Source organism: Hirsutella rhossiliensis (genome assembly GCF_020360975.1).
Source record: "Hirsutella rhossiliensis strain HR02 chromosome Unknown scaffold00012, whole genome shotgun sequence".
Classification (NCBI taxonomy): domain Eukaryota; kingdom Fungi; phylum Ascomycota; class Sordariomycetes; order Hypocreales; family Ophiocordycipitaceae; genus Hirsutella; species Hirsutella rhossiliensis.
In genome coordinates, this window is record NW_025408678.1 from 823328 (window position 1) to 847404 (window position 24077).

General features: G+C 54.9%; 4 protein-coding genes across 4 annotated transcripts; 3 read left to right on the forward strand and 1 right to left on the reverse strand.

The window, feature by feature from the left end:
* Window positions 1–14: 14 nt before the first annotated feature.
* HRG_09320 (AMP-binding enzyme domain-containing protein) lies at window positions 15–12235 on the reverse strand (the record flags this gene model as incomplete). The annotated part of the gene is made up of 10 exons (XM_044867791.1): window positions 15–4296; window positions 4354–4456; window positions 4538–4603; window positions 4703–4928; window positions 4983–7407; window positions 7471–8159; window positions 8211–10442; window positions 10514–10806; window positions 10954–11934; window positions 11995–12235. 10 exons carry the CDS (start codon window positions 12233–12235, stop codon window positions 15–17), a joined length of 11538 nt encoding a protein of 3845 aa, XP_044717051.1.
* Window positions 12236–14271: 2036 nt separating this feature from the next.
* Window positions 14272–15069, forward strand: HRG_09321 (uncharacterized protein; the record flags this gene model as incomplete). The annotated part of the gene is made up of 1 exon (XM_044867792.1): window positions 14272–15069. One exon carries the CDS (start codon window positions 14272–14274, stop codon window positions 15067–15069), a length of 798 nt encoding a protein of 265 aa, XP_044717052.1.
* Window positions 15070–16312: 1243 nt separating this feature from the next.
* Window positions 16313–19616, forward strand: HRG_09322 (reverse transcriptase (RNA-dependent DNA polymerase) domain-containing protein; the record flags this gene model as incomplete). The annotated part of the gene is made up of 11 exons (XM_044867793.1): window positions 16313–16351; window positions 16440–16456; window positions 16523–16837; window positions 16884–16986; window positions 17153–17231; window positions 18051–18130; window positions 18193–18511; window positions 18690–18741; window positions 18809–18935; window positions 19005–19336; window positions 19394–19616. 11 exons carry the CDS (start codon window positions 16313–16315, stop codon window positions 19614–19616), a joined length of 1686 nt encoding a protein of 561 aa, XP_044717053.1.
* Window positions 19617–21610: 1994 nt separating this feature from the next.
* HRG_09323 (integrase core domain-containing protein) lies at window positions 21611–22390 on the forward strand (the record flags this gene model as incomplete). The annotated part of the gene is made up of 1 exon (XM_044867794.1): window positions 21611–22390. The coding sequence occupies one exon, from the start codon at window positions 21611–21613 to the stop codon at window positions 22388–22390; it is 780 nt and encodes a 259-aa protein (XP_044717054.1).
* Window positions 22391–24077: the final 1687 nt, after the last annotated feature.

Below are 24077 nucleotides of genomic sequence, written 5' to 3' on the forward strand. Positions count from 1 at the left end.
CCGTCGCCCACTCATCACGCGCCCAGATACGGAAATACCATGGGCTTCCCGCTCTCCATGTTTGCCCTCAGGTGAATCACCAGCAGCTCCTCCATCCCAAACTCCGCCGCCGCCCGGAGCCACTCGGACGGCTCAACAACCTCGAACGACCCCCCGTACACGGCGCCCAGCCGCTGCGCCAACTCGCCAAACGGCACGCGCATGTCGCCACTGTGGTGGCGGAAGCATACGGGTCCCGCCGCCGGCGCCGGGGGCTGCCTTTCAATCTCAGACGCCACGGCCACGACGTCCTTGAAGTCGAAGAAACCCTCGGCACCTGCCACGTGGGGCACCTTGCGCGTGAGGAGGGAGAAGCGCACGACCGAGTTCATGACGTCGTCGGCTGGTGCTCGCTCTCCTATCAGGGCACAGTGTCGATGGACGACGACGGGGAGGGCCGTCTCCCGCGCAACCTTCTCTAGGAAGCACTCGCTGGCCCACTTGGACGCCGTGACGCCTTGCGAGCCGTCCGTTGGCGGCAGGTGGGCAGCCATCGAGACTGGCTTCCCTTCATGCTGACCAGAGAGGAGAACGACGCGCGGCGCCGAGACAAAGTGGAAGGGCACCCGGCGGGGAAGAGCCAGCCCGACCAATGTCTGCGTCGAGACGTACAGCGCCTGCTTGACCGATGTGTAGTTGTTCATGCAGTGGCCTTGGACCGCTGCGTGGATCATCTGGTCAATGTTGGACTTTAGAAAGGCCGTCTCCGTACCCGAGAGGCCCAGAGTTGGACTCATCATGCTGCCGGCATATATGACCATCTTGCCCTTGTCCTCGGACGCCAACCTTTGCCGCTCCTCCTCCGACACGGCGACACAGTGAACCCTCGCCACATCATCGTTCTCCATCAGGCAGCGAAGGATCTCACCGCCCAAAAATGTTCCTGCCCCGGTGAGAAGCACCTGGCGCCGGTGTCTCTGAGGCTGCGGCAAAGACGGACCTCCTTTCGCGGCTTCCAGAATGCTGCTTGGGATCGCCGTCTCCGCCTTCCAGTCAATAGTCTCCTCGGCCAACTGGCCGCGTTCCTGATGCATCGCCGCCGCCATCTTCCGCAGCGTGGTGGCCTGGTAAAGCTCCTGAAGCGACAGCGCGACACCCGTCCTCTCCCTCAGAGCATTCTGCAGCCGAACAAGAAGGAGGGAGCTTCCTCCTACTGTGAAGAAGTCAGAGTACGGTCCAATGGTGGCTACACTCGCCGCCTCGCCGAGAACACCCTGCCAGAGCACCCGCAGCTCCCCTTCAGGCACTGTAAGTGCTGCTTTTTCGTCGTCTTTCCCATGCCGAGCAGGAAGTGGAAGAGCCTGCAGAGCTGCTCTATCGATCTTTCCGTTCGTTGTGATCGGTAAGTGGTCCAATGGCACGATCATCGAAGGAATCATGTAACGAGGCAGCGCGAGGTCTCCGAGGAGCATGTCCAGCTGTGCAGGGTCCAGATTCCTCCCTCGCGCAAGAGCCACGTAGGCGACGAGAAACTGAGGCTCGCCGCGTGTCGTTACGATCGCATCGGCCAGTGTCTCCGGCGGGGCTGCTGCCAAGATTGCGTTGGACACTTCATTCAGGTCGATTCGCAGTCCGCGAAGCTTCACGACTGTCTCGCCACCATTCGCCCGGCCCAGGAACGCGAGAGATCCATCCATCTGGAGATAACCCTTGTCACCGGTCTTGTACATGACAGCCCGTCCCTCAGCATGGTCGTCAGGGGTCGCAAAGGGGTCTGCCACAAACTTGTCCCGACTCAGGTCGGCATCTAGATAGCCTCTGGCGACGCCGCCGCCACCGATGCAAATCTCTCCCGGCATACCAGTCGGTAACGCGGTCTTGCCATCTTCACTGACGATGTAGATGGAGGTATTGGAGATGGCTTTGCCAACGACGCTGGTCGCGCCATCTCCGGTGCCATGGCTTTCGAAAGCTTCGCCTGCGCCGGCCATCAGCCGGATATTCCGGAACGTGGTGGCACAGGACACCTCGGTCGGGCCATACCAGTCTGTGAAACTGAGACTGGGCAGCTCCAGCCGCCGCAAAGACCTGACGAGCCTCTCCGAAACGACTTCACCCCCGGAGCAGGCATAGCGCCACGACGTGCACCTTTGCACAGTATCGGCGGCATACGCCGTCAACATGAGGTATTCCGAAGGTGTGCCAAGGGTGAACTCGATTCCTTCCTCGAGCATAATCTGGGAAATCATGCTTGGATCACCACGAGCCTTTGAGGGGGCGACGACAAGAGTCCCCCCGTTAGCAAAAGCATTGAAGGCCTGAGCAATCGCCATGTCGAACCCGCTAGACGTCTGCTGCAGCACTCTTACCTGACCAAGACCAAGCATGGCGCTCTTGGACGCGGCGTAGTTCATGATGCCCCCTTGGCCTAGCCTGATCCCCTTTGGCGTGCCTGTGGAGCCACTAGTGAAGAGGAGGAAGCTATCTCGAGTAGCAGACGAAGGGGCGAGTGCAGGGAGAGAACCTATTGGAGGGGAAGATACGTGCAGTTTGGACAGGTCAAGCGTGCGAACCTTTCCATCGCCAGAACATTCCATGGCGGCTTCGGTCGTGGCGGCGTGGAACACAAGCATGTCCGGCCTACAAGCCTTCATCATGCTTCGGCGCCGTGCGTCTGGAAGGCTGATGTCAAGAGGGACATAGACGGCCCCGATGTGTAGAATGGCAAGCATCGCCGCGTAGATATCGATGCTCGGCTCACACAGAACCGCCACACGAGAGCCCGGACCGGCGTTGGCGCCAAGGAGACTGGAAGCATAAAGGCCAACCCGACGGGCCAGACGGCTGTAGGTCAGGAACTCGTCGGCGTCTTTGATGGCGATGGATCCTGGATAAGCAGAGACGACTTGCTGAAATCGCTCGGGCAACGTCTTGGGCCAAGGATGTCTGGTGGCTGGCCCTCGTCCAAGAGCAATGGCGCGCTCGACCTGCTCGCTGCTGAAAAGCTTGCAGTCCCGAATCCTGGCAGACTGGTCCTGGGTCAAGGACTCAACCAAGCCGATAAAGGTGTCCGTGATGAACTCGGTGGCGGACTTCGAGTACAAGTTTCCACTGGTGATGCACTCGACGAGATGACCCTGCGACCCTGTCTGGGTGACGTTGATGACGAAGTCGTAGGGCGTCTTGATATCTACATATTTCTCCATCGACAGGATGCAGTCACCCAGGGGTCGTTGCAATATGTCGCCCACGCGGTAGTTGAAGGCGACCTGGAAGAGAGGCGTGTGCACTGGAGACCGCTCAATGCCCAGTCTTTCGAGGAGCAGGTCAAACGGAACCTGCGAATTGTCAAACGCACTGAGTACCGAGTGCGATGTTCGGTTGAGCAGCTCCTCAAACGAATGCCCGGAGTCGATCTGGAATCGAACCGGGAGGATATTAGCAAAGTGGCCAACCGAGTCGGCAAAGTCTCCTGTGCGACTGCGGCCGCTATCCGCCACCCCAATGCACACGTCGTCGACATTGGCGAGACGAGCAAGCAGGACCTGCATGGCCGCCAGGTAGAACTGCATCGAGGTGGCGCCGCAGGCTTGGCTAGCTCCCCTGACCCTGCGGGCCATGTCGACGCCCAGCTCCCGTTCAACGATGTGGTTCCGGTACACGCGGCGTGCATGTCGAGAACTCACTTGAGCTATCGGCAGTAAAGGGAGGGGGGTCGGAACTGGATTGAGGTGCCGTTTCCAGTAAGCTATGAATTCATCAAAGCGATGGGCGTTGACGTCGTCGTGTTGTCGTCGGGTATAGTCGAGATACGAGCTCGTATTCGACGACAGGGGCAGCATCTGGTATGCCCGATCGAGGTCCCGAAGGAAGATGCTGAAGCTGAGCGCATCACTCGCCATGAGGTGGAAGCCAAAGACAAGAGTGTGTCTTTCGGGCTCGTGAGTCACGAGGACGGCCCGGAATGCCTCCCCAGAAGCGAGCAGGTACTCGGCATTCGCCACTGAGTCAAAGGCATTTCGTGCGTGCTCCTCCGCCTCTCTTCTCGTAGAGGAAACATGCCTGAACCGGTGTAAGTTGATGTTGCTCGCAACATGCTGCTTCACCTGAGAACTGCCTGAGTCGGCGAAGAAGCACGTCTGGTAGGCCTCGTGATGACTCAATGTTTTCTCGATGGCCTGTGCTAGTCTGCTGACGTTCAATCGCCCTCTGACAGCATACCGCGTCGTAACGTTGAACGACGTGGGGTCATCCAGGAACGTATGCAAAAAGTGAATGCCTGCCTGCGCAAATGACAGGCGCTCGCTGCGCTTATACCTGGCGTCCCCTGAGCCTTGCAGGTCTATGGTCTCTATCTCGAGTGATGACAGGGACAGCGACGGTGAAACGGACGCAGCGGTGACGTTGGTCTCGCGGTGTCCGTCGTCGCTGCTGGAGTCGGTCCAAGGGGCGTCGTCTGTCGAGGACGTCGGAGTGCCTGGGGATGCCAGAGGGGATTCTGCGTCGGTTCCTCGGGCTTTCTTCACAGGTATCGTCAGGTTGGACAACTTGAGCTCGCCGGGGGTGGAGTCGCTGGCCGCTCGTATCTCAGGAACCCGTGGGCTCTCCATTAAAGTCGGCTTTGCTGCCGGTACAGGCGCCTTCACTTGATCACTCGACCCCACTCGACTTTCCATGAAGCTCTGAGCAATACTGCCGCAAAGGGCGGACAGGGGTTCACGACCGAGAATCCTCAGTAGAGGAATGTTGACCTTGAGGTCCTCGAGCAACCACTTTCGTATATCGATGCCGTGGAGCGAGTCGAGTCCCAGGTCTGCCAGGGGTGCGTTCGCGTCAATGGATGTTCTTGGAACCTTGATCATCGACTCAATCTTTTTGTAAAACAACTCCTTCACGCCTTCGGTCGCTTCTTCAATGGTGCTGGAGCGGTCCAAGTTCTCGCGCAAGTGCTGCAATGTGAGTGATGGCGACGTTTGGGCAAATGTTTGACCCTTGGCGGCGACCATGGGCGCATGGATCATGTGGGAGAAGAATGTCTTGTCAACCCATGGAGGTCGAGCCGCTGCTTTTCCATCGTCGATGTAGGGCGCCATCCCCATGATGACTTCCCCAGAAGCCGAGCCTGGGCGGCCGGAGATGATGCCTTGAAGCACAAGATGATGGAGCTCTGCTTCCGAGAGAGGTGTCAGGAGCAAGGAACGAAGGGTTCCTTCGATATTCGTCCCGTCGGCACGATCCATTCGGGCAACGTATCCGACATCGACCAGCAGTCCAAAGTTGAGAATGGAAGCCGCCTGGCCGCGTTGCCGGCGCTTCTCCACCAGGCTTGACATGAACATGTTGCCGGCGTGATACATGGCCTGGCCTGGATTACCACACACAGTTGCCAGAGAACCAAACGTCAGGAAGAACTCGAGATTGTCCGAGGCAAACTCGTGGTCGAGGTGAAGCGTGCCGTCGACTTTGGGCTTGAGCTGTCTGGCGACGTTGTCGGCTGAGAAATTGACAAATATGCCCGCTTCAAAGACCAGGGCAGCGTTGGCAACGCCTCCTATCTCGGGCATGATTTGCCGGAGCATGGCAACCGTCTCGCGCACCTGCGTCTGGTCCGTCACGTCCATCTTGACAATGCGGACATCAGCCCCGGTCGACCGGAGATCCGTGAGCCAATGCGGATCCTTGGCGGGATTGCGGCTGGCCAGGACGATGTAGCGAGCGCCGCCGCGGATCATGAAGCGACAAAGTGACTGGCCCAATTCTCCAGCCATCCCGACGAGGAAATATGTCTTGTCGACGGAGAATATGCTGTTGGCCTCGAGGGGCTGGATGACCGCGCTCACCGGCTCTTGACGCTCCCAGTCCAATACGAGAGAGAGGCGCTCTTTTCCTGTGAGAAGCTCCTGAGACGCCTCGGCGATGTTGACGACAGTGACGACTGGCGCTGTGCTCGTCCCCCCGGCATTCATTGCCTTGTGCGCCTCATAGGCCACGGCCAGAGCGGCGGCAGCCACCGCGGCTGGCTGGTGAGGGATGAAACCAGGGTCAAAAGCCTGAACCGCACAGAATTTGGGCAGGCAGGGCAGTACGCTATGCAAAGCATCTTCGGAGAAATTCAAGAGTAATAACGTATCACGGGGGATCAGCTTTTGAACGACCCGGGCCGGGGCACGAGGGTGCACCACGATCCAGCCGTCTCGACCCCTTTCCCCGGCTGAGTCGACGGCCACGAATAGCACCTTGCGCTCAGCCTGCGCTGCCGCTGTGGCGAGGGACTCGGCCATGATGCCGGTAGCTCCGCAAACAAGGGTTGTCCCGTGCTTCGGGAAGCTGGGAAGCACTTGCGAAGCAATCAGGGCGGATGCCATGGCCACAAGTGCGTCGGCACCGCCAGCTTGCGAATCGGGGCAGGTGAAAAGGCTCTCCGCGTGCGCAACGATGGCCGAAGAGTTGGTCGCGGACAAGGCAAATACCGCTTCTGTACATGCCGGATGACCGGGGTTTTGTACATGGCCGAAACACAAGAAGCATGGCTTCTCGTGGCCGGCATGTAGTGCTACCGACAGCTTGACATCAACTGCCAGATGACGCTCTGGGACATCAAGGGGGCTTCCAATGACAAGCAGTGGCTCAGATGAGTTGATGCTCTGAGAGGCGATGGTGATCCTCTCCGTCGAGTCGACGAGCTTGCTGATTCTCCGACGTTTGGCGTTGAGTGTCTCGTTCGCCGCGTGATCAGGCACAATGCGAGGCACCAGCAACTCATTCCCCTTGACAAGCGTCTCCGGTTCTTGAGCCCACAGCATGTCTCGAGTGTCAGTCGAGGAAGCCAATGTGACGGCCATTCGCAGAACGTGGCGAACAACAACGTCGGCACTCCAAGCCTCAGGACGTTCAAAGTCGAGGTAGTGCATATTCACATGGGGCAGTTCCACCGCAAGAGCACGGCCGATACCCACCATCATATTGGAATAGGGGTCGTCAAGCATGCGCCCGCACGTAACCCACAATATGTTGCGAGCAGCACCCAGCATCCCCTGCAGCCTGTCCAGCCTTTCCGGTGTCGGGGACTCAGAGAAGAATGGCTTGTCCAGGTCCGAGAGACACAAGACAAAGGTTCCGGGGAGCATATCAGCGGAATCCAGGTCGTCGATATTGTCGCAAGCCCTGATTTCCGATGACCAGAGACGCAACATCTTGGCTACGCGACGAGCCAGCTTGGAAACGGCCAGCGTCCTGCCTCCCAGAATCAGCACGGGGCTCTTGGGAATCAGGTCCATGGAGAAAAGAGGATCCCGTAACACGTTGAGTCGGTCGTCAATTGCCTGAGTGGCAAACACAGAACAGCTGTGCCTGGCGACATCAGGGTGGTCGTGGACAATGCAGTCGACGCCCGAGAACCCGTTCTTCTCGAGTATTCTGTCCCATTCTCTGGGGCCGATGCCTGGGCCCATTCTCCTTCCTTCCTCCGCGCCAAGCCACCAGCCCTCCAACCCCCCCATGAGGCCGGTCTCGCGGATCATGGTGCCTGTGACTTCAATCGCGATCAGATATCCTCCAGGACGCAAGAGAGCTCTGGCGTTCTGAACAGTCTCCGACAGCCTTCGTGTTGCGTGAAGCACGTTGGCTGCAATGACAACATCATAGCTCCCTTCAGTGAAGCCTTGTGCAGCAGGTGCCTTCTCGGCATTGAACACCTCAAAGTCAACCTTTGGCGTGTGCTCTTCAGGCAGCTTCTTCGAAAGCCCGTTGAAGAAGCTCGCCGAGATGTCGGTGCACGTATATGACGAATACGCATCGCCCACGGCGTTCAAGGCACTGACTGTCGTCCCGCCAGTGCCAGCACCAATCTCGAGTATCTTGGTCCGCGGGTGCTTGTGGCTGATTCGACGCATGAGATCGGCGACATGGCGGTTGCAAGTTGCCAACCCGTTGCTTTCTTTGTACAGTCGGCCAAGCAGGTCGTTGTTCAACATGTGCTCCATCATCCCAGACTCTTTTCGCACAACGGATGGCAGGTTCTCGCCCACGGCGACCAGCATCTCAATATCAACGTTGTTGGAATAGCGCTCGGCGAGCCTCGTGATGGTTTCGCGGTCATCATCTAACCACTCCTTGCGCAGTATCGCGTGCTTCCCCTCACGGACCGTGGCCAATGTGGTATGGATGTAGCGAGACAACTCCTGATGGTACCATTGCGCTGATTCCAGTTCCTTCGACGATATCTCGCGAACGAGGTTTTGCATATAAAACAGCGTAACACGCTCACATGCGTCAATCATCTTTGCCGACTCGTTAATGTCAACTCGAGCCGGCGACGGGGCAGTCAGGCCATAGGCACTGTCGACATCCCAGATTGTCTTGACAAAGAGATTCCGGTCTTCGGAGGGCTGTGGTTCTGCAATCGCTTTGAGTATCAATCCATCGATTTGGATGCCGCAGCTCTCATCGCTGCTTCTTGATTTGGCGCATATGCTGATGTCAACCTCTACAACACTGGCATTTGCACTCGCCATCAAAGCCTCGATATCGATGCTAGTCGAACCCGACTCATCCCGGTAATCCTGGTTGGGATCGATGATGGCCCGCTTGATCCCAATCGGAAGGTATGGGCTACCCATTGACTTTTCGGCTGTGGACACGAAAGTCCCCAGTCCCGTCTGGAAGGCGACGTCGAGCAGAGCGGGATGCAGCGAGCAGCCAATGTCAAGATCGCCCTTGGGCCATGAAGCGGATGCCTTGGCGTGGCCCCAGGACCTGCCGATGGAGTGCAATGTGCGGAATACTCCACCGTAGTCGAGCTCTATCTCTGAAACGGCACGGTAGAACCTGTCTGTGCTGAGGGGCGTGAGTTCGACCTGAGACAGTGAGTTAGGCGGGAGGTCCCCCGGCTCTGCACGACCAAGATGGATAAGCAGGTGTCCGTTGCAAGTCCTGTCCAGTACACGCTCATCTGAACAACTGTAGGAGACAAAATCGGCTTCCAAGATGGAGCCGTCTGGTACAGCCGAGGGAAGCGTCTTGCTCCGAATCGTAAACAGAATTTCAATCCCGTTGTCCTCGCCTATTACCAGCGCCTTGGGGATGTTCATATCTCGAACCTCAAGCAACTTGACGGGGCGATCCTGGACAAAGGCTTTGGACGCCTCCACCGCTAGACTGACATAGCCGGCTCCAGGGAATAGCACCTGGCCCTGGAACACATGCCCCTTTACCCAGGGCATCTCGTGCAGATGGAAGAAGTTGCGCCATGTCTTCTCGTATTGGGAATCCTCGCGCTGACGACCGAGCAGATTGTGCGGCGGCTGCCCGCCAACCCGAAAGTTATGCGAGAGACGGGACTCCCGCCAATATATCTGGTCGTGATCCCACGCGTACGAGGGAAGATCTTTGAGAGGGGCCTGTCGACCTGGCAAGCCAAAGGCCTCTCGCCAGCCACCAAAGTCGACGGCAGAGGGGCCCAGGTAGCTCCAAATCATTCCGATTGCTGCCGACATGCTCTCAACGCCTCCCTGGTCACGCTCCAAGCACCCGGCATAGGGTAACGGAGAGGCACTTAAGGGCTTGAGCGTTTGGCTCACTGGGCCCCTAAGAGCCGGGTGCGGCCCGACCTCGAGAGCAACGGCAAAGGGGGCTGGATTCGTCTGCACTGCGAATTGTACAGCTTCAGAAAAGAGCACCGGCTGTACCATGTTGTCGACCCAATACTGGCCCTCGAGACCCTGCTGATGAATTGGCTGAGCCGTCATATTGGTATTTCTCCGCACGCTCGAGAACCACACGCAAGCACCATCTTTCGGAGGCGTCTGGACTGCCACGTTCAGCCGCTTGAGATGTTCCAAGTAGGCCTCAGCACAGCTAAACATGTGGTGGGAGTGATAGGCCGTGTCGACCCGCAGCTGCCGTGCCTGGACCTTCCTCGCATCCAAGAGCCCCTTGATCTCCTCGATGGCATCTAGGTCACCAGACAAAGTAACGCTGGACGGAGCGTTGCCAGCCGCTACACTGAGTCGGCCACCGAAGCGAGGTCCCGAGCAGAGAGATTTCGCCTCGCGAAACGTCAGCGCCGCCGCCATCATGCCTCCAGGCTTGCCGCCGGGTCCTTGAGCCAGGTGAGCGACGTGGCCTCTGTAATACGCGATGGCCATTGCGTCTCGTCGGTCCAAGAGGCCGGCTGCGTAGGCTGCGCCAATCTCGCCTGACGAGTGGCCGACGACTGTGGCAAACTGGATGCCGGCGGCTTGCAGGAGGTCGACCAGGGCGATCTGAACAGCAGTGCATAGTGGCTGAGAGATGCTGGCTTCCGAGAGACGCGATACCGCTTCTTCGGCGGCCAGCTCCTGTCGAAGCGACCAAGTGGGAGCTTCGGGCAGAGATGCCAACGCGGCCTCACAGTTGTCGATGGACTGTCGGAAGAGCGTGCAGTGCGCCAAAAGTTGTCGACCCATTTGAGCCGCCTGAGCCCCCTATGGTCACCATAATGAATTAGCTCTTTGGTCCATATATCTCTCCGCCTGGAAACGACACAAATTACTACCTGTCCTGTGAATATTCCCAAGATCCTTGGCCGCTGCTTTGATCCGGATTCGTTCAACGCCCGGACACCGAACGTTCCGCTAGTTGATGGGCCAGAGGCGAGTTCGACCTGCTCCTCCAAGCTCTCGATGAGTTGCTGGCAGTTCCTCACGGCAGGAATTGCGACCCTGTATGAGAAAGCGGTTCGATTCGAATGCAACACCCCTCCCAAGGCATCCAGATCGAGTGCCTGATTCAAACGCAAATGGTCCAATATTCGCCCCAGCGAGCGGGCCAAGGACGTGCGGCTTCTGGCTGAGAATACAAAGGGTCCGATAAGCCCAAAATTTGCTTTCGATTCGTCTGGACTCTTTGCGCCCGTGAGAGCATTCGGTTGGCCATGGAATGTCAGAGCGGCTGGGGGTGGATCGTAGCTCTCGATGATGGCGTGGGCATTTGTACCGCCAAATCCAAAGCTGTTGACGCTTGCACGACGAGGTTTGCAGTGCGTCTCTGGCCATGGCAGAAGGGACGTGGGCACGCAGAGGTTGGCGTAGAATGGCTTGATCGATGGATTGAGCTCGTTGAAGTACATGTTGGGTGGAATGGCCTGGTGCTGAATTGCCAATGACGCCCTGAGAAGGCCAGCTAACCCAGCACAGCCCTCCAGGTGGCCGACAATGGTCTTGATGGAGCCACAGTACAGCCGACCGACTTGATCAGCCTGGTCGAGTGTGCCTGGTGGGAAGAAGGCATCGTTGATGGCGCGAGCTTCAACCGGATCGCCAGCCTGAGTGCCGGTGCCATGACACTCAAAGTATTGACATCGATCCGCAACAGGGTCCAGTCCTGCGTTCTGGTACGTCTGCCGAATCAGGGCGGCCTGAGCCTTGGGGCACGGCATGGTCAGGCCATTTGTTCGGCCGTCCGAGTTGACGCTCGTTTCGCGAATGATGCACTCGATGTGATCGCCATGCTGAATTGCCTTGCTGAGAGGTTTCAGAATCACTGCCGCGCAGCCCTCCCCGCGGGCATATCCGTTGGCTTCTATATCCCACATGCGAGAGCGCGAGTCGGGAGACAGCATGTGCAATGAGGATTCCGTCACGAACCAGTGCGGGTCGAGGAGGAGGCTGGTGCCTCCCACCACTGCTTGGGAGGCCTCTCCTTTGCGGAGGCTCTGGACGGCGAGATGCAGGGCAACCAAGGAGCTGGAGCACGCCGTGTCAACCGTCATCGACGGGCCCCGTAGGTCGAAAGCATACGAGACGCGGTTTGACAGGATGCAGCGGGACAAGCCAGTGGCTGCATGGCTACCCATGGTGTCCGGGTCTCGAGCTTGAATGGTGTAGTAGTCGTCGGTCATCACGCCAACGTGGACGGATGTCTGTGATCCCTCTACGGCGCTGAGAGGTAGTCCTGCCGCCTCGAACGCCTCGTAGACTGTTTCCAGCAGAATCCGGTGCTGGGGGTCCAGGCCGGCCGCCTCCTTGGGGTTGATACGAAAGAAGGCCGCGTCAAAAAGACGGACGTCCTCCTCAAGCAGGTATGACTGCTGCTGTACATCTGTCCGGCCATGTGCTTCGCCATTTTGGCTGTAAAAGTTGGACAAGTTGAGTCTTTTCGCTGTAAAGGGGCGGACGACATCCCTTGGTGACTTTAGAAGCTCCCAGAGCTTGGAGGGGGAACTGGCAGAGCCTGGAAATCGGCACGCCGTTCCTATGATGGCAATGGGCTCGTTCATGCTGTTTGCTTGAACTTGGAGCTCACTTGGCTCACTGCGGCTTGTGCCGGTGATTTTCAATGATGGTAAGGACTGGAGGCTGGACATAGAGATGCTTCCTGGCGGAACCCAGACGACGCAAAACAGGAGAGGCTCCCAGGGGATTTCTTATTATACTGTTTCTTCTGATTCATACCGAACACTTTGTTTCATCTAAGTCCATCACAGTCAAGGTAGAAGCAGGCATGCCAAAATACTAGCGGCTCGCAGGTCTGCTTCCGCACTACGATTCTACACAGTTGAGACCACGGCAGCTTGGTACCGAGAATGGGCATCGGCTATCATTTCTGGCAGAATTGCGAAGCAAGGGGAGGGTGGCACTCAAACCGAGCGGCTAAGCGGCACTTGGCTTGGAAAGGCATTGGTGAAAGGACCAGACATGGCCTGGACCGGCGACGGATCTGAGAGGTGGCTAGAACCAAACTAATCTCTAATAACAACCAGTCCTCAGTCCGGTTACCGCGAGTGGGCACATGCTTAGGATGGGCACTTGCTCCGCAGTTGATATTTCTTCTGTATGTAATTTACACATGTCCGGTGAGGGTTGAATTCGTCTCCCGGAAAGTGCCTAACTTGTGATGCCGTCCGCTTCAGGGAGCGCCAAAGAAGAAAGAAAAACACAGCCAGAGGGCGGAGGGAAAGGGGTCAGGTGGATCACCAATCGGCCTATGATTGATTTATCTTCAACCATCTGTGCATACCCGGTATGCAGTCCTCCCAATACCCTATCAATAATCCTATGCTCTATAGGACCCGATCCAGCATGAGTGTATGAAGTCGTATCAAGCAGGCACGTTCGGCTTTTCACGAGCTGATTAGGAATGAGCGCCACTGTGCTGAGCTAGGGCGTCGACTCCGCTTACAGCTTGATAAACCAAGGTGTCTAAGACGCGGAAAATTTTCCACGTCTCGGGGGTTTGATTGGCCACGCGGGTTCATAGGGGCCGGTATCATCCAGTCCCGCGTGTCGGGAAAAGAAAACAAATCAGGCGAGTTTCCACCACCCGACCTTTATCGGTAAAGGGTCCGGCGATACCTTCCCTTGTCTCTGTCCAGGAGTATTCGTATCATTGTCAGCCAGGCACTAGACTGAACAGCATCAATTTCCTGGGCTTGGCAACTGCTGGTAAGACACGTGCTGACTCTGCTGAGTGAGAGCCGGCCAGGCGGTTCGGGCCATGTGTCCGGAACTCGCACAATGGGTACGTCTAGGAGTTTCGGGACAATTGGCCTCAAAAGCTGACAGCCTCCGGTCCAAATCCCGTCGCGTCGGCAGGCCAAGCCCCTTGCTCGATCTTGTACTTGAAAGCCGCCCCACGAGCTGGAGAAACGAGAGAATACAGCTGATTTCTCCTTGGGCCCATGGCCCTGCCTTTTTGTGTCAGAATTTCAGAAAAAAGCACTTCCAGGTAAATTTGCCCCCAGGCACGAAGCATCTGTGTGAACCGGAGACATAACATAGGGCTTCCAGTGGGTTCACAAATCAAACGCGCAAGCAGCTCGACTGCGCAGTGAGCAGTTAGAAAAGTAAATAAGGCTTAAAGTATTTCTCAAGCAGTGGCTTGAGAGCACAGTGGAAGAAATAGGGGCATAGAAAGGTGAATTTAGTGATGCATTGTAAGGGGCTACGCCCCGATGTGTAGATCTGGCATGGCCAGACTAGTCACGTGCGAGCGCCACGGACACGACTCCTAAAGGGAGCGATGTAGACACGTCTCCCCTTTACACTCTTTGTAGCTCAATTTACATCAATTACGCCCAGCACCTGTGCCAACAGTGCTGACCCGTAACATATTGAGCTACCAGTTAACAAAAGACAGGACAGACAGAAGGACAGACAGCAGGACAGACAGCAGGACAGACAGCAGGACAGACAGCAGGACAGACAGCAGGACAGTCAGCAGGACAGACAGCAAGACAGGCGATAGGCTAAACGACGAGACGGACGATCGATCGGACGACGAGACGGACGAACAAGATGGAGGACAATAGTAGTTATGCAGGGCACCGCGACCGGCGGCGCAACGAGCCGATGGAGGAAGGAGCAAGAGCTCTTGCAGATCTTATCTGGGATCGCGGGAGACGAAGAACTGCGGAAGATGTTCACCGGGCTAGGCCTAGCAGCGCCACCGTTGACACCCAGCCCGGGGGTGCTCAGTACCCCGGCGATCTTACCCGTCGAACCGAGGCCGGAAGCAGCCCAGGAAATGGACCGTGGCAAGAAGCGCAAGCCGATGACTTGGCCGAAGTGGAACGGTCAGCCCGAGTCCTTCCACTTCTACCTCGACCGTCTGGTATTTAAGTACAATACCGACGAAGAGGAGGGCCTAAACGGCAATAACAACGTCGTGTGGTACGAGATCCTGCAGACCTTGCCGGATCAGATGATGAGGAGAGTCGAGGGTTTTTGGAGGCAAGAGAGCGCGAAGGGCAACCCAGACCCCCGGAAATTCTTCTCGCACCTAGCCCAGACGTTCGGCAGCGTGCAGCAGACAGAGAGGGCGCAGGACAGGCTGCGCACCCTCATTCAACGAGACAGCCAAGAGTTTGGGAAGTTCCTCCCTGAATTCGAGGAAACATTGACCAAAGCGGGCGGCGCGAGCTGGGATAATGCTTCCAAGCTCGCATGGCTACGGAACTCGATCTCTCCTGCTCTCCGTGAGCAACTAGTCCCGGTTATCATGCCGAAGGACTACAACGAGTACATCAACGTCTACACCCGATTGCTTGGGCGTTCGAGCACACCGCGAAGTTTAAGGCGTTGCAGAGGAAGCAGGGCTCCGCGGGCAACGTGACCAAGGGCAGGCATCAGGCATCGGCAACATCCAGGTCGCCGGTAACGACAACACCCCGGCACCGTCAGCAACGTTACCCGCCGAGCAGAACGCACGTGACGCACGCGACCATGACGGCGACGTAATAATGACGGTTACACGCACTCAGGGGCAGGGTCAGAGAGGACGGGCGAACGGCAGGGGTCAAGTGGAACGAGCAAGACGGTTCGCTTCCAGCCTAGGTCAGGACGGAAGCAACGGGCGAGGTGGGTATCCGAGGACGAACGGAATAAACGCCGTGACGAGGGTCGTTGTCTCCGCTGCGGCGACAACACCCATTTCATTGCCGCTTGCTACTCGCCAGGACAGGACCCTAGCCGGTCGAGGGATGTAAAGTCCGCACCGCTAGGATCATGCCCTTGCTGGAAGATGATGGTAACGACTCTAGTGAGGAAGAGTCAGGACTTAGCGAGACCCCATCCCTCTCGGGAAATGCGTAGCCTCGAAACAAAGACGGGTCTCGAGGCCAAAGAACGGAGCAGTGGCAAAGAAGAGAGTTCTCAGGAAAAATGGAAGTTGGTCCTACAATAATTCGAAGCATTATCAATAGGACCAATCTCTTCTCCTCACTCGTAGACGAGGATGCCAGTGCTACGCCGCGGTTGACGAAGAAGTCGTCGAAAAGTTGGAAGTTCCTATAGTGGAAATAGCACCGCGAGCTATTACAGGAGCATCAGGGGCAATGGAAGGAGCAACGATTAGGGGCCTCGTATGGCTATCAATGGAGGTCAACGGCCACATACAGACGATCTGTGCCTACGTGGTGCCCCGATTGGAATTCCCCCTAATCCTAGGAAAACCCTGGTTATGCCACACAAAGTCGTACTCAGTGCCCCACGAGAAACGACTATGGCATGAACCTACACAAGACTGGGTAGATCACCTCGGGGAAGGAGAATATTCTGCGAAAGCCAAGGAGTTCGAAGAAGCAAAGCACGTACTAGCCAGTACCTTTGTGGGTTACTTTGAAAGGATCCGCAAGCAGGAAGGAAGAGAGCAGCTGCCACGGCGATTTTCGCTATCAGCATGAAGGATATCGAAAGGGCGTTATCACCAAAGAAACCCATGTCAGAAGCAGAGCTACGCCGAACGATACCCCAGCGGTTCCACGATTTACTGCCTCTATTTATGAAGAAGGAAGCTGATAAGCTGAATCCTCATAAGCCAGGCATAGACCACGAAATCAGAATCAAGGAGGACCCGAATGGCCAGCAGTTACCACTACCGTATGGAGCACTATACGGTATGTCACGAGGAACTCCTGGTTCTTAAGAAGACTCTACGAGACCTAGTGGATAAAGGATTTATCCGTGCAAGCAGTTCAGAAGCAGCAGCTCCAGTCCTGTTTGTGAGGAAACCAGGTGGCGGGCTGCGATTCTGTTGTGACTACAGAGCGTTGAACGCAATCACTAAGTCGGACCGTTACCCCTTCCTCTAATAGGGACACACTTCGCAACCTAAAAGATGCGAAGTGGTTCACTAAGGTCGACGTGGTACAAGCGTTCCATAAAGTACGGGTTGCAGAAGGAGACGAGTGGAAGACAGCGTTCCGCACCCGGTACGGTCTCTTCGAATGGATGGTTACCCCGTTCGGGCTAAGTGGCGCGCCAGCAACCTTCCAGCGGTATATTAACGGTATCCTACGAGACTACCTCGACGAGTTCGCCTCTGCTTATATGGACGATATACTTATCTATTCGAGCGGGAGCAGAGAGACCATTTCCGGAAGGTACGGTTAGTTTTAGAACGCCTCGCCGAGCATGGACTACACCTAGACCGGAGAAATGCGAATTTGGAGTCAAGCGGATTAAGTACCTAGGATTCATTATTCACGCAGGAATTGGCATTCAGGCAGATCCCGACAAGATACGAGCAATAGTCAGTGGGCAGTCCCCGTTACCCAGAAGGGGTGCGCAGTTTTCTAGGATTCGTTAACTACTACCGGATATTTATACCGCAAGCCTCGGAAATAACTGCACCTAACAGCACTAACAGGAAGGGGACTAAGTTCAAGTGGACGGACGAGCACGATATGGCGTTCCAGACACTAAAGACGCTATTTACGAACGCCCCTATTCTTACTCAATGGGATTTCGAGAGGCCAACCTTCGTAGAAGCAGACTGTAGCGGCTGGGCGCTTGGGGGCACACTTACGCAGGAAGTCGACGGACAACGCAAGCCAGTACAGGCTTGGAAATCGATCGTACAATCGATTTGATCGAATCGATTAATCGAATCGATTTCGATTTCGATCGATCGATTAGAAGTCCTGCTCGATCGATATCGTATCGATCCAACCTCCAATCGATCGATTTGATCGTCGTTCGCCATGTCCATACAAGGTGTCCAGGGTAGGCTGCGTAGGTTGGGTGCGTGACGATGCTGCCGCCCGACGCGTCTGCCAAACACCCTGGCAAACGACCGGGGGTCCCAGGCAGCCAGTCATATCTATCTTGTTGCCGCGCGTCGCGTGTCGACAAAAGTAAATTGATCTCTCCGTCTCTTGCGTTTGCAAGTCCTCCCCGTTCAACGGAATCAGTACGCGTCGCAACCAGGAATTATTTCGGGCCTCAGCCTGTCCGAGTAGACTTCATACAGATTCGACCTTATCAGCCTCGCACCCTTCGATTTGACCTCGCCCACATTGTTTACGGACGTTTCCCACCATGGACGCGCTTGATGAGGACATAGAGATCGCCTCCTCCACGCCGCCGCCTTCCGAGCCGACAACCAGTTCAGCATCAACTAAATATGCACCCATGGGGTTTCCAGATTATGAAGCTTGGACGACTGATAAATTTGGGCGGTTCCCCGGCTACGATTTGCCACGACCCTTCTCGAGAACGGACGTGGTGGTGGCAATTCGGATTCAGAATGAAGGACAACAGGTCACGGCCCCACAAGATCGTATGGATCTGCGAGAGATGCTTCCTCCGGGACAGGCCGAAGACAGCACATTACGTCTTCATCGCTTCGACTGGGAAGCGTCGTCCGACATCTGAGGAAGGAGCACAAAGTCGTGGTTTGTGCCACCTCTCCGTACCCCATCTCCACGTCGTTCGATCATGCCCGCTAACTTGTCAGCCACCTTCTAGACAACGTGCAGGCTCAGTTACCGGGAGTGGAGGTGCAGAACGGAACCTGCTTGATATGCTTCGCGCCGATCCGACGAACCCTCGAGATCAGACTCTTCTCAGCAATCTGCATACGTTATTCGATCCGAAGATGAATCAACTGCTCCTGCTCGACTGGCTTACATATCATAACCTCCCCTTTAATGTCGTAAACTCTGAGCGCTTCAGACGACTCCTTCTCTACAACAACCCGGCTCTCCAGGAAGGCCAGATACCAACTGGCAAAACGCTTGTGAATCTGCTACTAGATGAGTATAATCGCGCTCTTGGTCCGCTTTGCGAGCTGCTTCAAAGAGCGAGAAGTATGATTCATTTACCTTTGATGGCTGGACTTCCCGACAAAACACATCATTCCTCGGTATCAACGCCCACTTTATCGACCAAGATTGGAACCAATGGGAATCCTCTTGGCTTTGCCGGCTCTCGCGAAACGCCATACTGGAGCAGCGCTTGCAGATGAAGTTGCAGATACAATATGCGCGTTTGGTCTTGAAGACAGGTATAGAACCACAGTCAACACTTCTTGGGTCCGTTAGCTGACAATCTTGACTGTTATCCGGCGTCAGAATCGGGTACTACACGCTTGACAACGCTACGAATAATGATACGGCTGTGGAAGCGCTTGCCGCTGAGTTCGATTTCGACAGGGAAGAGCGTCGCATCCGCTGCGCCCCTCATTTTCTGAACCTGGCCGTCAGGGCTATGATGTACGGCAGCAAAAGGGATAATTTCAACGAGTTGCTTGCTCATTGGGGCGATAAGGACTTTGTGGCTGAAGAGGAAGAGCAGCGCCAGTTGTCCGACGCTATCAATGAGCTGGCGACCGACGACGACTTCTGTGTGCCGAGCATGGAAGAAGGATTCGAGGTTGAAACAGTCCCAGAAGGCAGTCAGGATCAGGACGTACTGCCCGACATCATCAATGGCGAAGAAGTGGACAAGTACCGCAAGTTTGGGCCATTTGGCAAACTTCACAATATTGGCATTGCTCTTCGAACGAGCAGTCAACTTCTCGAGGTCTTTTACGAAGCTCAACGGCAAACCGCTCCTACTGAACCTATTCTTACGTGGGTTCAAAACGTCTGCACTCGCTGGCAATCCGATGAGGCGATGGCCTCACGCGCTCTGCTGAAGCGTACGGCTTTGAACAGGATGTTTTCCATCATCGAGGAACGATGGCTTGGCAAAGGCGGCAAAGAACAGGACAAACCAGCGATACTGAAAGAACAACTTTCCCTTGAAGAATGGAAGGTCGTTGTTGCGGTTCAGAAGATCCTTCAGCCATTCAAGATCGCCTCGAAGCAACTCCAGGGCGAGGGTATTGCTGGTAAACGCTCCACGTCAGGAGGGTTCGATGAGTACTTCCGGTGGTAGAGATGCTCCTTGACCACCTCGAACTAGCAGTTCAGGGAGTTATAATCGAAGAGAACGAAGATCAGACCATGAAAGAGGTTCACCTGTTCAATGACATGGACGCAAGAACTCGCAGGGTTTTGAAGATTTACATCAAGCTCGGATGGAAGAAGCTGAACGACTACTATAGCAAGCTGACCTCAACCGCATATGTAGCGGCAGTGGTGTTCCACCCTGCAAGAAGTGGCGCGCTCTGGAACGGCTTTGGAGCCAACTCCCGTCTCGTCAGACGTCGGGTGGGAAAGAACATATGCGAAGCTTAGCGACAGTCTGGAAAGAGAGGAACATGGCTCATCGGCAATCCTGCGATGGTGTTTCAGCGGATACGACTAATAGTGGCTTGGACTATATTGAGCGTCGATTGGCGTTTAGTCGATCATTGGCTTGCCCTGAGCCTCGAGGGCGGCAAATTAAAGGACCAAAGCAGTCAACCGCCTTGCAAGAACAGGACGAGCTTGATCAGTACCTATCAGAGCCGCCGGTGGAAAATATCGCATACAAAACGGACCCAATCGCTTGGTGGAAGGACGTTGGTGTTGCGCGGTTTCCTCGGCTGTCTTATATGGCTGTTGACTACCTTACCATCGCGTCGTCTTCAGCAGGAACGGAAAGAGATTTTAGCAGCTGTGGGAGGATGATAACACCACTGAGATCTCGCCTACGACGCCATATTGTGGCGATGGCGCAGTGTCTTCGTTCCTGGAGTAAAGCTGGCATCTATCAGCCGACACTTCCTCTTGGTCTGCTTGAAGGGGACAATTGGAGGCAAGTTCTTCAACTGATGGGCAAGATCACCCTAGATAGGGATGATTTTTAGTATTGATCGATTCGATCGTCGATCGATTCGAATCAAACAGCGATCGATCGATATCGATCGATTGAAGGTGACGATCGATAAAATTCGATCGATCAGGCTCGAAAATCGATCTATAAGATCGATTTCCAACTCTGAGCCAGTAGCGTTCCACTCGCAGAAGCTATCACCGGCTGAGCGCAACTACCCAATCCATGATAAGGAAATGCGCGCTATTATTCGTTGTCTCGAACAATGGTCAGCCGAGCTACGAAGCTGTGATAACTTCGTTATCCTTACCGACCATAAGAACCTCGAGTATTTCATGACGCGCCAACAGCTCTCGGAAAGCAGGCACGTTGGGCTGAATATCTCTCGCGTTTTAACTTCCAGCTCCAGTACCGTCCGGGACGGAAGCAGTGGTGCCAGACGCGCTCTCGCCGCGAACAGGACCGACCAAACGAAGCGGATCACGAAGCACGAGATATGAAGCTTATTCCAGAAGCAGCCCTACGTACCTACGTCGGGTAACGTCGACTCAAGCGGGAGAAGGCGAAGAAGAACACACGGTTTTCCACGACCCAGAGCTACAACAATTATGGCAGCAAACGGCAAACCAGGATCCAGTCTTTACAAGCGTTTATAACGCGGTACGAAACGGATCTCGGTCCCTCGACCCCAAGCTTAAGCTGAAGGTACAAGTCGCCGAGTGCTTTATTGATCCTCGGGGGCACCTACGACTACGTGGCCGCTTATGGGTGCCAGGCGCACCGATCACGACAGAAGCAGCAGCCAAGGCAGCACCGCTAGAGCAGGAGTCGCTAAACGAATTACGGGGCTCCTTAATCCAGAAGGTTCATGACTCCCATGTAGTAGGCCACCCGGGACGGAAGGGACGATAGAAGCCGTATCCAGGGACTTCTACTGGCCGCTAATGCAACAGCATATCCGACGTTTCTTGCGTAACTGCGATGTCTGCGGCCGTACGAAGATATGGCGCGAGCATAAAGGGTCTACTTAGACCGCTACCCGTACCGGACCGCTTCTTCCGCCAGATACAGATGGACTTTATTACGGACCTCCCCTTGCGAACGGTAACCGCTGCCTCTGGGTTATCAAGGACCGGCTAAGTAAGGAAGTTATACTCGAACCGATGCCAACGATGGAAGCGGAAGCATGTGCAGAGCGTTTTCTATGGTGCTTCGCCCGCTACCACTGGTGGCCCGACGCTATAACGAGCGATAGGGGCTCGAATTGGGTAGGCCGCTTTTGGAGGCACATGTGCAAGTTACTGGGGATCGACCAGCAGCTAAGCACGGCGTACCACCCCCAAACCGACGGAGGCCCTGAGAGGATGAACCAAGAAGTACAGGCATACCTCCGCGCCGTGATTAACCAGAACCAGAACGACTGGGATAAGTGGGTTCCCGCGGCTCAGATGGCGTTAAACGGTCGGGTCAATACCTCTATAGGGATGTCCCCATTCTTCGCTATACACGGCTATGAGCCGAAGTCACCAGTTCCCCTCGTTACGGAAGCATATGCGGAAGAGTATCCTCAGCATTCGCCAGAAACCAGGGCAAAGAAATTTGTTACCAAACTACAACAGATTACGGACCTCTGCCAAGCATCAATGGCGACAGCTACGCAGCAACAAGAACGCTTCGCTAACAGACGACGGAACGCGGCAGAACGCTTCGAAGTAGGCGATAAGGTTTGGCTTGACTTACGGAACTACGCGTCAGAGCGACCTAAGAAGAAGTTCGACTGGCTGCACGCTAAGTATACGATAAGCAAGGTACTCGACCCGTACACGGTTGAACTAGCAGACCTCCCGAGGGGCTGCTATAATAGGTTCCACGTCGACCAACTCCGGAGAGCGGGGACGGACCCAATGCCTGGTCAGCAACGCACAGACGCTCAACCCCATCTATCCAAGTAGACGGGGAGGCTCACCAAGTAGTAGAGGAAATACTATGCGCTAGGTGGAAGAGAACCGGCCGCGGCCGTAGGCGGGAAGTCCTTGTACGCTGGCAAGGTTGGCAAGACCCGACCTGGACCTCTTTAGACAATATGCAACAGACAGCGGCCTTGGATAAGTACGAACAGAGATACGGCCCGGCTCTCGAAAACGATGGACCATACCAGCACCGACGAGTGGCAACGGAAGCACAGCCGGCCCAAATCCAGGGGCAAGTCGAAGGAATACAACCACAGCTGCAGATACAGGGCAAGAGAATACGCGGACCACTACGGGCTAGGACTAATGGCGACGCCCCGTCGATAGTAACGGCACCAGACCCTATAGACGACGGCCCTACGATCGTTGTAGAGGGGACCAGGAACAGGAAAAAGGGCACCAGCGCCAGAGAGGAGTAGGGGGCTAATGTGGGGCTACGCCCCGATGTGTAGATCTGGCATGGCCAGACTAGTCACGTGCGAGCGCCACGGACACGACTCCTAAAGGGAGCGATGTAGACACGTCTCCCCTTTACACTCTTTGTAGCTCAATTTACATCAATTACGCCCAGCACCTGTGCCAACAGTGCTGACCCCGTAACATGCATGTCTTGGTCTATCTATTGGGATAAGGGAGGGGCTTATATAGGTACAGTGACCACATATAGCTAGCCAAAAGAGGGCATTAGGATGTTCCTATACCTAAGTTAGGCCTATATAATGTCCTTAGGCTAGGGGAGTCATATTAGTTAGGCAGGCTTCCTTATGCATGACTATTAGGTCTACTAGGCATAACTATAGCATCTTATGCCTACTCTCCTTAACATACCCCCTTGCTACCCTAGCTTCTAGATAGTAGGGCAATAGGTAGAGGAGGGTTCGGTCTAATTAATATAAGGCTATTCCGATATTAAATTCGGCTACTTTACTATCTATTTAAGGAGGTTATCTAAAAATAAGGGAGGCTCCTAATTATATTCTATAAAAAGGGAAGGTAAATATAGTAAAAGGCAAAAGCTAGGACCTAAGAGGATAGGATATAAGGAGAACCCTCCTCTATATATCCTATCTCCTCGGGCCCCTAAGTTCGTTAACCGCGCCCCCCTTAGGGCGTGGTTATATAACCTGCTCTTCCGCCTTAAGGGGAGTCGAACTTACGATTAATAGGGTTATATAACCTACTCTTACCGTTTAACTAGTAGTTATAAGTTATATTTATAACCTTCCTTATAAGGAGGGGTATAGCGGGGTATCCCTTTAGGTAGCCTAGGTACCGTAGTACCTTTGCCGGCGACGTTATTATTTAGGATAAAAGTAATCCTAATAGTAGGCTTTCTAATAATATATTCCTTATATTAATTAATCTTAATTTAGTAAAGCTATCGCGATTATTATAAGTTTAAGCGCTATAGTATTATACTAATTAAAGGGTAGTCTAGTAATAGCTTTACTTCTTAGTAGTAAATAGGGCTAACTTCTACCCCTTAGATCTTTATAGTTTCTTAACTAAATTAAGATCTAACTACGCTATTAGAATCCCTTAATCTTAGTATATATAGTAGTGCTCTTATTATCGGGATCCGGCGATTATTAAGTTCGCTATAATAAGGAGATATTACGCCTTAATATAGTAGTTAGGTATATTATCTTTTAATATATCTTCTAGCTAT